Genomic DNA, 17,600 nt, shown 5'->3' on the forward strand with positions numbered 1-17,600 from the left:
CAAGCTCAGCAACAAGTTTTGGCTGAGATCCTCAAGAAATGGTTTCCCCCAACCTCACTGTATCCCAGCAGAAACAAACCCACTGTTTTTATGGTATCAAGAACATAGCTCTGCTCTGTGCAGTGCTTTCAGAACCATCTGCAAGCATCACCAGGGACAGATGGGACAACATACAGTGTGCGCATTGCCTTTCAGAGACGACAGATGAAGGCCAGCAGTGAAAGAGTTATTGTTAATCCAAGTGAGGGTGGGAGAAAAGGCACTCAAGAGAGGATAAGCTACAGCTGAGTCCCTAGACAGCATCTTCCACCCTGACATTACTGACAGCTGGAAAATGCGAAGGTGACATAGTGCAAGGCTTACCAGCTGTGGGTTGGTGCCATTGGAAAGAATATCCAATAAATCTGCTGAAGAAACAAAGTAACATCTGGGAAAGGCCAATCTTTTCATGTCCAAATATTCAGCCAAAGCCTTCTCACACAGGGACAACCTGGGGAGAAGAGCAGAAAAATAGAGCCCAGGACAGGCGGGTGAATATCCTTTAATGTGTCGTGCTACAGTTTGGGTTATCGAGCAGATTCTCCCCTCCCATGGGGAAATGCCAGACATGAGCTGAGCCTGCAGGCTGGTCCTTTACAGCATTTTCCAAATAGATAACAAAGCACATAGTAACTCATAGATCTCTCTCCACTCCCAAGGGTCAAACAGACAAAGAGTCAGAGAATCCTCACCAAAAAGCAGAAACACAGGTGGAAGAAGAGGCTAGAAAGGCTTTGCAGTCTGACTTACTGTTTTAGACAAGCTCTCAACTGCCACAGGTGATTTCACACTAGGATGAAAGTTTCCAAAACTGCTTTTATTCTAATGAGCACATTTTAAAGTCTGATTCAAACCTACTCAGCTTTTTGTGCTTGTGAAGCCTGAAAAGAAACTTGTTTGCTCCGTTCTAAAATGAATCTCTCAGTGTTTACATGTTAAACTGCTGCTGAGCTTTCAAAGTTCATAAATAACATGCAGTTAGTCCTCTGTGGGGAACACGGGCCTTATCTGTTTAGGAAGTAAAATTAGATCTCTATTTTAAATGGATAGTTATTACTGACACAACAGCTATCACGTTAACTTGTTAGGTGTGTTCCAGGTAGAGTAGCTCATATGTTAGGTGAGAACTGTATCCATCTCTGGACATTAAGGTCTTTCTCAGGGAGTTTAGTTATACCATCTGTGAAGGGTACACACACAAAGATAATTTTGTTAACTAAAGCACATGGGATCAGCTCTGCTGCAGATATCCCTGCTTGGACTGCTAAATAGATATTTAAGACACCAAATTTGGGGTGGCAGTGAGGCCACATGTTATTAAAACCAACTGAGTGCCTAGCTTTGTATGTGTGCAAATCAATATTCAAGATAAGAGTTTGCACATACGCAAAGCCAGAATCCACCTTGGGGGCTTCAGGGTGATGGATCATGAATAAAAAGACTCAGTGTGTGAATGCAAAGAACGCACAGTCCAGAAGGAAAGCCTTGGAGCACAGGTTAAACCAACTTATTAGAGCTGATCCCAGTCTCTGACAAAATCCTGGGACTGAAGTTGTACCTACCTGCTCTGAATGTCCTCCAGTTGTTGGGACAGACCTGGTTTATTCGTGGCCTCAACCACATTTGGGGTTTTCTGAGTTTCATAGGCCAGTTCTTTAAAGTCCACATCAATCCCTTCAAAGCGTTTGGAGTCCTAAAAAGCAACACAAACATGTTCATGGTAAAACATGGATTTTGTGCTAAAGGTCTCCATCCTCTGGGTGCTGTCTTTGGGTTGAGGGGAAAACCTTCTGTCCAGTGCAGACAGGGACCCCTCCACCATTCCAGAATGGCTCTTCCACTGACTTGCCTGAAACTAGTCTGCAAACAGGCACTTGCCTTCTTGTCACTGTATCCCAAAGGGGTTGTGGATAAAGTGCTCCATGCAGGAGGCAATGTCTAGGACCAACCATTTTCATGGGATTTAATTCCCCTTGGAAAACCTCATAAATCTCTCTCTCCCATGTCCAGGTGAAGTACCAAGTTTCCCTGGCTGCAGCAGCAGGAGATGCTCCCACACCGTGGAAAGGCTCCCAGCCTCATGTGAGTGCACTCCTCCCCTCCTGCTACAGCACAGGAATCCCAACACCCATCCACAAAACGGGTATGATGACTCTTGTAGAGGAGAGCCCTTCCTTGCCTTCAATGAGGGTATGGAAACCCCACGTCAGCACCGGAGGCCCACATCAACAATTATGCTCCATATCTAACAGGGACTCTGAATTTCTGGAGCTAAACACTGAAGAATAAAGCAAGCTATGTTCAAAACATCTCTGCTCCTCCCTTCTTCCCAGGTCAGGCCTCCTAAGTGAGGCGGGACACTGAACAAGTGTTCCAAGCAGTCCAGGTAACACTTCCACGCTACCCTGTGTTCAGCCCCAGGAGCAAGGCTCCATCTGGAAGGTTGAGCCCTCCCTACACTCACGCCACAGATCCAGCTCCAGGTGAGCATCCCACAGCCTGTCAGCACATCCCCCCAGCCCTGGATGCATCCTGAGGGTGCTCAGCTACAGAGACTTTGAGCTTCAGTCTTTCTTTTACGGAAGAGAAGCTGCTGACTGAGCCACCTGTGTCCCTGGAGCCAAGAGGGCCCCGTGTCCTGGTGCATCCAGCACAGCACGGCCAGCCGGGCAGGGAGGGGATTGTCCCGCTCTGCTCTGTGCTGGGGCGGCCTCACCTGCAGCATTCACTGTGTGCAGGGCTGGGGACACAGGAGAAAAGGAGATAAAGCTACTGGAGTGTCCAGAGGAGGGACATGAACTTGGTGAAGGGTTCGGAGGGGAAACCGTATGAGGAGCGGCTGAAGTCCCTGGGTTTGCTCAGCTGGAGCAGAGCAGACTGAGGGCAGAGCTCATGGGGCTCCAGGTTCCTCAGCAGGAGCAGGAGGGGCAGGGCTGAGCTCTTCTCTGTGACAGTGACAGAGCCCAGGGAACGGCAGAAGATGTGCCAGGGAGGGTCAGTGGGACATGAGGAAAAGGTTCTTCACCCAGAGGTGCTGGACACTGAACAGGCTCCCAGGGAGGGGTCACAGCCCCAACCTGACAGTGTTCAAGGAGAGACTGGGCAACGTCCTCAGACACATGGGGTGAATTGTGGGGTGTCCTGTGCAGGGACAGGAGTTGGACTTGACAATCCTGATGGGTCCTTCCAAGTCAGGACATCCTATGGTTCTATGGTTCATACCACTGCCAGACAGCTACTGAGATGCAGACAGCTGCCCAGCAGGATGCAAATGTAAATCATGATGCAATTTCATACATGACATTAGATAGCTCCTGGATATTAAGAGCTTGCTGGCACATGGTACAGCCTCAGGGCACTGGTTATCAGCACCTGTATATATTGCCCAGTGAGCGAGGTGTGCCCAGAATCATAGAATCATTTAGCTGGAGGAGACCATTGAGATCACTGAGTCCAACCATAACCTAAATCTAGTACTAAACCATGTTCCTCATCTATACATCTTCCAGGGATGGTGACTCCAGCACTGCCCTGGGCAGCCTGTTCCAATGCCCCACAGCCCTTTGGGGAAGAAATTGTTCCCCACATCCAACCTCAGCCTCCCCTGGCGCAACTTGAGGCCATTTCCTCTGCTCCTGGCGCTTGTTCCTGGGGAGCAGAGCCCGACCCCCCCTGGCTCCAAGCTCCCTTCAGGCAGTTCAGAGATCAGAAGGTCTCCCCTCAGCTCCTGTTCTCCAGCTGAATCCCCCAGGTCCCTCAGCCGCTCCCATCACACTTGTGCTCCAGCCCCTCACCAGCTCCATTCCCTTCTCTCAACTTGCTCCAGCACCACAAGGGCTTTCTTGGTGTGAGGGGCCAAAAACTGCCCCCAGGACACTCAGCACAGCGTGCTCTCTGAAGCAGATGGAGGAACAGTCCAAGCAGAGCAGAGTGCAGGGTTGGAGACAGAACAGTGTGTTGTCCAGGGGTCAATGGGCTGCGCACATCCCCTCGTGGGTGTTCGTCCCACAGTGGTGCTGTCAGCGATGCTGCTCGTGAACAGGGACGGGGGTCACACAGCCAACTGTGGGTCACTCGTGAGTGAAAGGCAGGTTCCTCCACAGGGCTGCGAGTGGTCCAGCGGGGCCAGGAACAAGCTTGGAAGATTTTCTAAATAATCAAGAGAATAGGGAATAAGACTGGAAGCTGGACTCAAAGACAGCCCTGAGGAGGTCACAACCCTGAGGAGGGCATCAGTGACAACTCTGCTCAATTTTCTGAAGCTGAAGTGGGAGAAGAGCTGCTCTCCTGCTGCACCAGCACTGGAGGCAGGGAAGCGGATACTGCAAAGCTGCCTGGTCCAGCTCTGATTTGACATTTGCACCATCTGAGTAATTATCTCCGTCTTCTCCCCTCCAAGGAAAGAGGGAACATGCCTGTATCACTAAAGGAAGCCAGCAGCCTCCTGCTCAGCCTCCAGGAACTCTGCATCTGCTGTGCAATGGTGGAGGGGAGGAAAAACAGTTTCTCAGCAGGGTTCAGGCACAACCAACAGTACAAAAACAGCCTGGGGCAACACTGGGGAAACTGCTGTAGCATTAAGGGAGCCTCCAAGAAAGCAATGCAGCAAGAGAACAGTCCTGCTTGGGGGAACACGGCAATATAGACAACCTTCTTCTGTGTAATGGAGGCTCTTCTTCAACGCTTTCCACACAGGAAAAATAGGATTTGGGATTTCATACCTTAGGAAGCTGTGCCCGTATATCTTCTGAGCCTATGAATATGCTCTCCAAGTGAGACCACGTACGCTGCACTTCGAACCAGAGAGAAATGACGGAATCTGTTGTGGACAGCTTCCTCTGCCATATGGACGCTTCCTCCAAGAAGAAAGCAATACATTTGGATGTCATTAAATTCTGCAGCTGCACCTGGTTGTCTTCTAAAGTTTCTATGAGTTCCTCGTCTGACTTCAGCAACGGGATGTTCGTCCGGGGGTGAGGCTCATACTGAAACTCCATGGTGCTCCAAGTCATTTTTAGCTCCTTCAGGACTTTCTCCATACTCATTTCTCGTACCGCTTTGTCCACAATGCCACGAACCTCATCCTCAAAGTTATGGAGGTTGAGCTTCAGGAGGTCAGCCAGCGCGGTGTCCGAGTCCATCACAAACCTCACACCCGTCACCTGCATCAGCTGATTCCAGTGCCTTTCCCTAATGGCGGGATTTTGAAGTTCTGCCACAGCTTTCAGGGCCGTCAGCATGTTCTTCACCTTGCTGTCCAGCCCAGTGAAAGCATCCCACGCCCTCACCTCCTTATCCAAATTCCGAATCTCTCTTGCAAACTTTTTACACTCCAGATCCATGTTTTCCACGTTAATATCCGCCCATTTGGTGGTCTGCCAGTCATCAAGGCAAGTGCCCACAAGGGAGATCATATCCCAGAGCTCTTTGAGAAGACACAGCTCCTTTCGGCACTGCTTCAGTTGTTTATAGTCTGGCACTATGACTTCAAACAGACCAGCTGATTCATAAATCGAGGTCATGGCCGACTCCATTTGTTTAATCTCAATGTGCTTTGTATCCAGCAGTTGATAAGGCTTTTTGGGGTCAAACCTAGAAAGAAATGTTTATTCTTCATAAGTGATATTGTAACAACTTCTAAAGAAAACATAAAACAAATGGTGCCTCTGAGACACAAAGCAGACATGATACATCTATAGTACCCATTGATGGTGCAGCCACATGGCACTGCTGACAACCCCTTTAAGCAATATTGTGCACTCAGCATCCAGATTGAATCTCTTGCTAACACCTTACAGTGTTTGCAGGGACAAAACACCCAGGGCATAACAGATACAACACCGTGAGCAGGTAGGAAATGTATGCAAGGGTTCAAGAACACATCCTCAGGACACTCCGAGATGATCCCATGAAGCTTTTCTTCCTCAGGGCTTCTCTGATGTTATAATTTCACTGTACCTGAATGGTGCTTCTTTCCGAAATCGCTCTCTGAATCTGTGTTGCTCAACATCAAACGCCGCACAGCTCTTGCGCACAACTGTCATTTCGTCCGCCTGCAGAGGAGCCACATGCTGCTTCACAGCTATCGCCAGCTTCTTTATATTGTTCCATTTTTCTGGCAGCTCCTGCAAGCAAAATTTAAATGACGGTAGGCAGTATTTGCTATTTGATATAAGATGTGACTGATCTGTTTATGGACAATCACAGAACAGGAAAAGCAACAGATTCCATGCCTAAAACTGCAAGGAAGTTTTGTTGTGATGCAAAAGCTAAACACAATTTGGGATAAAACTTATCAGTTATCCACAATTTTGAAGACGAATGAAGACTGAGACTTTAAAACTGACTGCTCTGATTGCAAAAACATGTTAAATAACTTCAGAAGAAGGGTCCCAGACCAGATCCTGGGCTCCCAGGATGGCTCAGTGGTTGAGAGAGCACAGTTCTCCTGACACCGAGCCCAGCGGGACCCAGAGCTGGCTGGAGGCAGGAGGGTGGGCTGAGGATGCAAGTTCATCACATCGTCCGGCTTCCCAGAGCTAATTAAGAAACAGAGCCTGGGAAATTTCCAGCCAGCTCTTAGAGCAGAAGATATTATGCCAGAAGGACTTCTACAGAGCTTTCTGGGGCAAATCCCTCCAGCCTGCCTGTATAATATTAGTACTAAATAAGACAGTTTCTTTCTCAGGACTGCATCCAAGCTGCTGGTGCACAGCACTGCTAACAATCCACCCTTTGCACCTGGGATTTTATTTAGAAAGAGATTTGATTTCTTCTCTTCTCACTAGACTTCTCGAGCCAAATCCTCACCCCAGACAGTGACACCAGCCAGGGCTCTGCTGTCCTCAAGTCCCACAGCTTTGCTCTCCCACTTCCCCAGGTACTGTGCCAGCCTACAGGAAAGACTTTGGGCTTCTTTTCATCCCAGTGCACATAGTTGAGAAGACTAATGGAGATGCACCAACACTATGCAAAGAAGCGAAATAACCTGGAGGCAGCAGAGGCGGCCAGAGCAGGGCCAGTCCCTCCTGAGGGGTCTCTTTCTGGCACTTCATGTTCCAGTCTCTGTAGAAATCACTATCCATGACCATAGCAGGGCACACATGGAGCTGCTTCCTTGTCCTTCTCATACAAACTATCAGCTCCAGCCCATCCATCTTCATGGCCATGGAGGGAGCGGTACCTGGAGGAACTTACTTTGGTTTTCCTACTGTGTACAGCAGTGAATGAATTATTCAACTATGTGTTGCTGTCACTTGCCAGAAAGAACGAAACTGTTTTGTTATCTCCTCCATCTGAATGGCTGCCCTGCATACCTCATTTCTTCTGTCAGAAAAATAAATCAGTTGTTCAAATCTACACGCACAAACAGGCACCAAGCAAGCAGCTCTTGGGCAGAGGAATCAGCAGAGCTGGGTTCCCCATAGCACCATTTTTTATGCTGAACTGAAGCTGCTGTAGCAGCCAAAACATTCATTTAATGCAGCTCTTCTGTTTTTCAGGGTGTCTGTAGGAATCCAGTTATCTTTAGGACCCTTACCCGTGTCAGATTTGGTGATACAACCATCCGTGGATCACGGCTGCACCAGCAGAAAACTGGGGGATTGCTGAACCCCGCTCAGGTCCCATCCAAGCCTGCAGCAGAGGGAGGAACTTCTCCCCAAAAAGCTCTGCCTTAAACCTGGTGTCCTACACAGAGCCCTCTGCACACAACGCCCCGTGACTAAGGGGTATCCATCAGTACGTAGCCACACGCTCCTCCACCGTAACATGGTGACTGCTGCCAGTTCCCCAAGGCTGGCTGGGCATCCCACAGGCTTTTCCAACCTTCACCTCATGGTCCCCTGTCCAGAAATGAGAAGAATTCCCCAAAGAAAAATTGATTCATCAGGGCCAGATGTGGAAAGGTGCTGAAATACTTTCATAACGTGCTCCCAGTGATGTCCTTTGGGTCAAGCAGATTGGGTGTTATAGACCTAGTGGAGGACTGAAGTCCTATGAGAAGGCGACTCCTCTGCCAACATTATCCTTCCCATCTCCACAGCTGCCAAGAACTGGCTTATTTAAAAATAATTATAATTCAAACTAATTAACAGATGTATTTGAAAATGCATTAATTTTTTTCAAGAGTAATCGCTGAGAGTTGGAGCAGGCAATTCTATGTTTTTCATACATAACAAAAGGCTTAATCTCTGCTTTAAAAGAAAAACCTCAATATAACTCCAAAATTTAGAGCTATTAAGGCACATCCCACAATAGTAAAATACTATCCACTGAGGCCCTCTAATGACAGGGAGTGGGGCTTTAAATATTCCTGCAATGCTCTTAAGCTCATACTCTTTGACGCTGGCTACTTGGCAAACCGCCGTGCCCACCGCAGCTTTTCACCCACCTCCAGTTGCTTATAGACTTCCTCCGGCAGCTCTTGCTCATACGTCTTCAGCAGTTCGACGGTTTGCTTCAGGGGCTCGAACATGGCATCGGTGACACTGTGCCTTTCCTTAACGGCCAGGAGATGCCCCATGATCTCCACCAAACCATCATAATCGCCTTTTTCAACCTTTTTGCTCAAACCTTTGTCAGCAGTTTTTATGAACTCGTCCAGGTCAGACAAGCTGTAGAACACAAAACAGGAAAGCACCAAATGAGAGCAGTTCCTACCGGAATCATCCAGGCAGCTGGACTGGCACGGAGAGGGAAAGGCCTGGCTAACTCTGCCCATCACATGGCAACATGCTGAGGGCATCAGAACCACAGTTCATGCTCACAGGGATCCATAGATGTGGTACAGCTTCCTGTGAGGAACGGATAAATGGGTTGGGACTTCACAGGTTGGAGAAAAGGCATTTGAGGAGCACAAGTCTTACGAGGAGCAGCTGAGGGAGCTGGGGCTGTTCAGCCTGGAGAACAGGAGATGAGGGGAGACCTGATCTCTGCAACTGTCTGAAAGGAGGTTGGAGCATGGAGGGGGTTGGTCTCTTCTCTCAGGTAGCAAGTGATAAGATAAAATGGCCTCAAATTTCTCCAGGGGAGGTTCAGATTGGGTATTAGGAAAAAAGTTATTCACAGAAATGGCTGTCGGGCCTTGGAACAGGCTGCCCTGGGCAGTGGTGGAGTCACCATCCCTGGAGGGGTTGGATAGACATATAGATGAGGTTCTCAGGGACATGGGGTAGTGCCAGAGTTAGGTTATGGTTGGACTCTGTGATCTTGATGGTCTCTTCCAACCAAACAGATTCTATGACTCTATCCTATGATTCTATAAGGGAGACCTGTGAGCTCGGGTCTGTGGTCTGAAGAGAGTGAATTTGAAAGGACAGTTTTCATGTCATCTCTTCCAATACAAGAATTCAACAAATGAACCTGGTAGGTTGTAAAGCTACAACAAACAGGGATTCTTCTTCGCACGCTGCCTTATTTCAGAGGGTAAGTCTCTGCTGCAGAAGGATGCAGATGTTAAAAATTCACAGCGGTTCAGAAAAGCAACCGAACATTTGTGGGAGAAAAAAAAATCCATCCAGGTCTTTAGATACAAAGGTACAACCCATGACTCTCAAAGTCCTCAGGTATGAATGGTTAGAGACAAGGAGACTATTTGGGGGAAGTTTCCCTACCTGCTTCTTGATCTCACCAGCTGCTGGACACTGTTAGCAGAGCTTGATGGGCTCCTGGATCTTTGGTCCTTTCCATTCTTCCCTTCTCAAAACGCTTACTTTTGAAGTGCCCGCTTAAATTCTGTGGATGCTGCTGGACCAAAACATAGCCCTAAACACTTCACCTATTAAAGACTAAACTGCTGAGTCAGGAGCTCTTAATAAGGACTCCTAAATGCCTGTTCTAACCTATGCAAAAACCTCTTTGCACAGGAATTATCGTGCTGAAAAGAACACAAGAGATCACAGCAGCCACCACACGCAGCAGCCTTCACTAGTACATATGTCTGTAAATATTTCTTCGTAAGCATCCAAGCCCTGTGGCATCCTTCAGCTGCTACTACTCAAATAAATCACCTAACACATCATCCTGCAGAGACCAGGCGGCTGAGCAGCTATTCAGAGCAGGGAACACATGTTAATTCAAAACTTACATCCAAAGCTCCTCCTTTTTGTAACCTTGAAACTGCCTCCCCATGATTGCTCATGCCAGGCAACCCAAATTACTTTTTTTACAAAGAGTGCACTCAAAAGAGCACTGCATTTAGAAACGGAGCAAGTATCTCATGGCATTAATGCAGCTTTACTGATGGCAAATTCAACAAAATAAGCACAGAGCCCTAGAAGAGATTAGATTAGTTGGACCAGGATGAACAGACAAACAGACATCCTGTCCAACACCACACAGTAGGTCGTAGGAGCATCAGCTCGCAGGATGTCGATGGTACCGAGTTCGTGGAACTGTTTGCACTTTACACACTCAGCTGGACCAGCTGCTCCCAGCAGAGACGAGGGTTCTGGTTGGAAGAGACCCTCAAGATCATCGAATCCAACCATAACCTAACTCCACCACTAACCCATGTCCCTAAGAACCCCATCTGTACATTTGTTAACACCTCCAGGGATGTGACTCCACCACTGCTCTGGGCAGCCTATTCCAAAGCTTCACAATCCTCTCTGTGAATTATTTTTTCCTAATATCCAATCTGAACTTTCCTTGGTGCAACTTGAGGCCACTTCCTCTCATCCTATCTCTTACTACTTGGGAGAAGAGACCAACCCCCTCCATGCTCCAACCTCCTTTCAGACAGTTGCAGAGAGCAAGAAGGTCTGGCCTCAGCCTCCTCAAGATAGAGTGGCATTGCCAATTGGGCTTGAGTCAACCCAGAGTTGCTGCTCCCCAACTTTACACATCAACGCTGAGTGATTAAACTGTTAACAGAGCAAGCCAGGGCTCTGGTGCCTTGCAGACTCACCTCCACATTTTGCTGACACAAGAGAAAGGGGAACTTCACAGGACTGAACACTATGGGAATGCCCATTTGAAAGCACCACCCCCTCTTCACCGTCCCATGCCCTTGTATTTGACAATGCCCCCTTGTCACTGGTGTTCTACTGAACCTTTACTCCAGAGGCCTCATCCTGGTGCAAAAGGGCAATGCAAGCCAGCATCTCACTGTCCTGCCTGTGCTTGTGGGTGCACGTACCCAAACTCTCTGTGCTCTTCTCTCAGCAGCCTCAAGACTCACCTGCTCAAAAGAAGACCTGAACACCCAAGGGAAACACAGCAGACCAGCTCTTGGCCCCTTTGCTGCTGTTCCTCCAGGTTTGACCAGCACAGCAGGACAGAGGCATGGGGACATCCTATTTTGGGCCACGGTGCCTTTCCCTCCCCAGGACCTTCATGCTGCTTTGCAGTTGGTCCTGCCCTGTGAGCCACCAGAGCAGCGGTGCCAGCCCTTCTGCCTTGGCCACAGCCCCATGTTCTCTCCGGTCAATTTAGGAAGTGTTCCCATCTTTTGGGTGTAGCTGGAGGTGGTTGAGCCTGTCACAGCTGTAGCAGCAGGACAACGTGGGCATAGTAAAATCCTCGCCGTGGGTTCAGAGGGTACAGAAGTGGGTCAGAAGCCCAAGGCTGAGTGCAGACAGTGAAGTAAGGTGAGCAACGAGGGCTCAGTGTCCCAGAGAGGGTCAGCCCAGTCTCTCCAGAGTCCAAGGCCAGATGGTGACCCTCAGGAGTGGGCTGGACCTAAAATCCATCTGCCTTCCAGCCAAGGTGCTGTCCCTGACACGCTAAAACCTCTGGGCAGGTGAGGCGCAGAGATTTGGGCTTTCTCCTGCTCTGCAAAGAGGACTCTCAGCTCTGGCAAAGCCACTGGAAAAAACCCAGGGTTCAGACAGCAGCTTTTTTCTTGTTACTCAGCTTCTCCCTGGACTGACAGCGTCACCTCCTGCTCCCACAGAGGAACAACAAGCCTAAAGCAGAAAGGTCAGCCACAGCCAGCTGCCTCTCCATTTTAAGGTGAATATTTCGGAGGAGTTTTTCCTCTGAGCAGGATCCCAAAGCCTGATGCACGACTCCCCTCTAGTGGCTTCACAAGAACCAGGACTGGGAGCCAGACTGGGCTGCATCGGCTCCCACTCCTGCTCCAAACTCGGTGCCTGGTCAGCAGCCCCGCACACTCAGCTGTACCAGCTCACCCATCAAAGTATTCCTTAATCAACAACGGGTAAGTTTTTCAAATGAGTTAAGGGAGTTAATTTTAAGGTGAAGCAGCTCTGGACATTTTCACCAGAGCGGAGAGACACCCAGAGCCTATGAAGAGTCAACAAACCCCTGGAGAAGGTCCCCCCTCACCTTCACCAGCAGATGAATCCTCTGCCCTGACTCTCGGACAAGGCTGTAACGCCGTTCCAGGCGGTCCTGACAGTCCTCCAGGCTCAGCAGCGATTCTCTTTTACAATCTCTTCTCACAAATATGGGCGACGCCCACGATCCCACGATGGTCTGGATCTCCTCAACATTGTTTTTGGCTTTCTGTATCCTCTGCTCGAGGTCATGGACATCATCCATCACCATGGAGATGTGATCCCAGACACCTGGTAAAAAATGAGATGATTGACTACTTTTTTTCAGAGCTGCATGGCCAAGCTCTTGTGCACTCTCCATAAGACTTTTCCCCCACGGTTTCATGTATTTCTCACCCATCATTAACACAAGAGACTTACCACCTCAACCAAAAGAGTCACTTCTAGCTCCCTCCTACCCCAACAATCCATGGTACAGCTGCAGCCTCTGTTTTCTGCCAGGAGCACCAGCACCGTGGGGACGTCTGACACTTCCCCCTTTCCCGTACCCAGATTTAATCTGCTACCAGAGAGAGAACAAGGACAACAGGCTGAGTGTTCCTGCCACTGTCACTAGAGCAGGGACCCACAGCCCCACAAACACAGGCTGTGACAGCCCAAGGTACCAGCGAGGGCTGCATTTAGATTCAGGGAACTTCATCTGCAGGAAAGTCCCTTCATCTTTGTTGTGCAATGGAGAAAGAGTTTTTCAGCATGAGGAATTCTGCTTTGCAAGTTCCCAAGGGAGGACACTTGTTCCTGTTCATACCACAAGCCTGATGACAGAAATATATATTCCAACAGCGAGCAGTTTGCTTTCACCAAGAGGAAACAAATTGTCTTCCTCCATTCTGCTTTGCAGTTAAAACTGATCAAGCAAGAACACTGGTTAAATCATCCCAAAGTCACGGTGCACAAACCTCACCACTAACCACAGTATTTCATCTGGCTGGAAAGGATAACGAGGTGGCCCTGGCCCCCACCGGGAGAAGTCTGTCCCAAGCCAGATGGCTGGGCCAAGGGGTCCCAGTCCCTGCACAACTCAGGGAGAAAGCAGTGCCTTGGGGACACAGGGACATGACCACACAGTGGGTCACTTGGGCTGGCACGGGCAGGGAGCAGACTCTTCAACCCCAGCCTTGCCAGCTCTCACAAACCCCAATCTTGCCGTTTCCTCAGCATCACTGCTTACAGGGCAGCCTCTCTTCCCCAAAAGCCCAGAGGGAAGCTGAAGGGATCAGGATCCTGTCCCCAGCCCAAGCAGATCAAGGTAAGATGGGAAGGAGCAGGCAGGCTGGGGGCTGCCCTTTGTCTCCCCAGTGCTGGCTCTGCTGGAGAGTCCCCTGCCCTGCTGTGAACTGTCACTGGGAACCAGGTGATGGAGGCTGGGGACATGGGAGGAATCTGATGAGACCCAAGTGAGCAGGTTAACCATGAGCAATGTGCCCTGTGGCCAAGAAGGTTGATGGTACCTGGGCTGCGTGAGTAGGAGTGTGGCCAGCAGGTCGAGGGAGGTGAATCCTCCCCCTCTGCTCTGCACTCGTGAGGCCCCATCTGAGTGGTGTGTCCAGTTCTGGGCACCCCAGTTTAAGAAGGACAAGGAATTACTGGGGAGAGCCCAGCGGTGGCTACCAAGATGCTGAGGGGTCTAGAGCATTTTTCTTCTGAGGAAAGGCTGAGAGAGCTGGGGCTGTTGAGCTGGAGAAGAGAAGCTGAGAGGGATCTGATCAATGGGATCAATATCTCAGGGTGGCTGTCAGAGGATGGACCAGACTCTGTTCAGTGGTGCCCAGCACCAGGGTGAGGGGCAACGGGCACAGACTGAAACACAGGAGGCTCCATCTGAACATGAGCAGAAACTTGTTTGCTGGGAGGTGCCAGAGCCTGGCCCAGGCTGCCCAGAGCGGGTGTGGAGTCTCCTTCTCTGAGACATTGAAACCCGCCTGGACCCACCTGTGTGATCTGCTCTGTGACCCTGCGTGAGCAGGGGGGTTGGACTGGGAGATCTCCAGAGGTCTCTTCAGCCCTCACCAGTCTGGGATTCTGTGAAATCCTGTACGGCCTCTTTTGCCCTAACACAGAGCTAGCTCACCCTCCATCTTCCAGTTGAGTGTTTCTTCTGCCTTCTTCAGCTTCAAGTTAATATCCCACAGCTGCTCCTGTATGAGAGGGTATTCGACCTCCAGGACTGTCTTCAGGACCTTGTTGTATCTGTTCACCATCAGCTCCAAGTTGGCCGCCAGCTGCCGGTATGACTCCTTGGAGGAATAGATTTCTGCTGCCGTGGGTGGGATGGCTCCCAGGCGGCTGCCAGACAGGTAGCTCAGCTCCCTCAGCACCGACACCAGCTGCAGAAACAAGGCAGAGAGCTGAATGTGAGACAATCCTCCCCATTCACCTGGTAGACACCCTCCCGTCAATTCTGGGGATCTTAGGGGGTTCCTGCTGTTTTATTCACAAAGCAGCACGCTCTGAGAAGGGCCTGGACACCTCCTAGTCCAGACCATCTCCCTCCCATTGATCTTTGCCTCTGATTTGCTTCCCAATCAAAGACATATAGCTCTGTTAACTACCCAGCCAGCAAACCCTGTGCAGCCTCTAAAAGCCATGATGATCTCTGGTCTTCTCAGCTATCCTCATCAATACAGTCTTTCAGCAATACTGTGCCTGCAGGAGGAGGCACAACCAAAAGCATCTTTGAGTTGTGATGGAACGGGATTGAGCGGGTTATTAAACTATAAACCCAAGTAGAAGTGAGTCCCTGCAACAAACGGAGCAGCAAGGTCTTCCAACGCAATATATCACTTCTAAGACAAAAAAAAAAAATCTTTGCTCAGTTTAGTGGCTTGTGAGAGGGAAAATGCTGCTGAAACGGCACATTTTGGCTGGGTGACAGAAATTCAGTATATTGTATGGGCAATGGCAGGGGTGAGGAGTATCTACAATACTAAAGTGACTATGTCCACAATGACAAGAAGAGGAAAGAAAGACGGAGCGCAGAAGGGTGAAGGGAGCAGTTTGAGGAGGTGGATGGAAGAGGATGGGATGGGAGGAAGGGAAAAGCAGGGGATTGAGGGAGCAGGAGGCCAAGTGAGATAGAACCAAACTCCCCTCCCTTTTATGCACTGGAATGTCTGAGACATCCCCACCATGGTGTCAAGGATGTCTTACCCTCTTTCCCTCTCCTCCATGGAAGGTGAGCTCTGGAAGATTCTTTAATGTTGAAGGGTTGCAAACACATCCTCCCTTTAGGCAAAATGAGGTGCTCCTATCTGCTCTGAAGGGCATGAAGGGGCTGCTAAGCAGGCACCTGAGGACATGAGGCAGTCCTCAGTACGGAAAGCTGAGAGCAGCGCAGAAGCACTCAGAGACTGGAGCTGAGAACATGCTCAGCACGTCACAGGCTCCAAACCCTGGCACCAGGGTGAAGGGTGGAAAACATCCCCTGGGGCCATTTGCTTCCCACCTTAGCAAGGAGATTCCAAGGAGCTGGACAAATCCTTTGTCTGAGAGCCAAGCTGGAATGAGCTCTGGAACCTCAACACTTTTCTCTAACAGCAGCAAGTCCCAGGGAAAGGGGGAAGTGTTTGATGTTTTCCCAGGCCCCTGAGATTCAGCACCTCCGCAGCAAATGGCATTTCACATTTGAGAGGCCCCAGCTCTCATCAGGCCCCAGAACCTTTGAATCCACCTCTGCACTCTGCTGGCTTGGACCCTGCCTCTGCTTTGGGCAGGGGGATGGTCAGGCCTCCCTGTGCTGGAGAGGGCAGCCCTAGGGAACAGAGACCTACTGGAAGCCTCCTGCACCACAATTAAGGAAATCCAACAGCCACAACACTGAAGTAACAAAACAAACCTTTCCTGGGATTTTTATACCCTTTCAGGAAGCTCAGATTTCAGGTAAACATAACACGAACCCACGTCTGTAGGATGATGCTCCTACGCTCCCCACACCAGCGTCAAACCAACCTGCTCTGGAGATGTTGACACCAGTTAACATCTGGCTACTCACAGACTTTCTGGCTTTAATTACAATCTGCGCTGCTTAAACTGTAATCCTGATATTTTACCAGGAGACAGAGCCCACAAAGGGGATGGTTAATTCATGTCACCCATAACAGATGCTCCAGGGACCTCAGCAGAACAGATCTAGTAGCGATCCCACCAGACTTGCCATGCACGGTGGGGCACAGCTTGGAGACGTGCCCTCCAGCAGACAGGAAAGCTAGTTCTTACCTGGGGATCAAAAGTAACTGTGATCAGTTTGGTTTCTGGATCTCGCCGGATAAGCGGTTGAGTAAGGTTGTACTGTGATTTTTCAGAGACTGTCTGGGACCAGTCTGCATAGAGCTTCTCCTGATACCTGCCGAAAAACAAACAAACAAATTAAAACATCCACCACGTAGCTGCCAAGCCCGCACACCAAGACATATAACCAAATAAAAGCCAAGTCCACTTCTGAGGGCTGAAGAACATCAAGGACTATTTAAAACCCACCCACACCACCTCCATAAAGATCTTGGCTTCAAAGACAAACACCTGAAAACCAGTGACAGCATCAAGTCAGGAAAACAAAGATCCCCCAAGTACCATTCTTAGCAGAGGATTCAAATTTGGGGACAAACATTCAAAAGCTCAGAGCAATCAGTTCAGTTTTAGCATCAAACATTAAGATATTAAGTGAGGTGCAACGAATCCCACTCCCACTTGTGGAATACACACATTACAGCCACGGTAAGTACACTGTGAATGGGCACAAGTGGATTGAGACTTCTGGTCAGCTCAGGTTTTCTACCACAGCATCTCCTACATCCAAAAGAATCTCGTTCCAACATTTCTGCTGGGCTGCACAGCCCCTGTCCCTCCCATGCAAACTCCTCATTTCAAGATATCACAGAAAGACTGTGGTGTGTAGCAAAGGATTCCTCCTCCTCTCTCATCACAAAACTCCTTCTGGCTTAGAAAGAGACATTCTCAGGCCCTGGGCTTGCAAATGTGCTGAAAGGTGGTTTAGAGAAGGAGAAGGAAATGGCCTCAAGTTGCACCAGGGGAGGTTCAGACTGGATATTAGGAAACATTTCTTCCCCAAAGGGCTGTCGGGCATTGGAACAGGCTGCGAGGGCAGTGGTGGAGTCATCATCCCTGGAGGGGTGGACAGACGTGGAGACGAGGTTCTCAGGGACACGGGGCAGTGCCAGGGTTGTGTTAATGGATGGACATGAGGGTCTCTTCCAACCAAAACAATTCTATGATTCTATAAGGTTTGGCTTTTTTTCATAT

General features: G+C 49.5%; 1 protein-coding gene across 1 annotated transcript in view; it reads right to left on the reverse strand.

The window, feature by feature from the left end:
- Window positions 1-363: 363 nt before the first annotated feature.
- LOC139826761 (dynein axonemal heavy chain 9-like) overlaps window positions 364-17,600 on the reverse strand; it is a gene marked incomplete at its 3' end in the record, with an annotated part of 30,778 nt that continues 13,541 nt past the window's right edge. The window contains exons 4-7 of the mRNA XM_071803151.1: window positions 5,998-6,226; window positions 4,761-5,631; window positions 1,602-1,732; window positions 364-490 (exon numbers count right to left, since the gene is read on the reverse strand). Of these exons, the coding sequence (XP_071659252.1) occupies window positions 364-490; window positions 1,602-1,732; window positions 4,761-5,631; window positions 5,998-6,226 (1,358 nt within the window). The remainder of the gene's footprint in view (window positions 491-1,601; window positions 1,733-4,760; window positions 5,632-5,997; window positions 6,227-17,600) is intronic.

This window comes from Patagioenas fasciata, unplaced genomic scaffold (assembly GCF_037038585.1).
Source record: "Patagioenas fasciata isolate bPatFas1 unplaced genomic scaffold, bPatFas1.hap1 Unplaced_144, whole genome shotgun sequence".
Lineage (NCBI taxonomy): Eukaryota > Metazoa > Chordata > Aves > Columbiformes > Columbidae > Patagioenas > Patagioenas fasciata.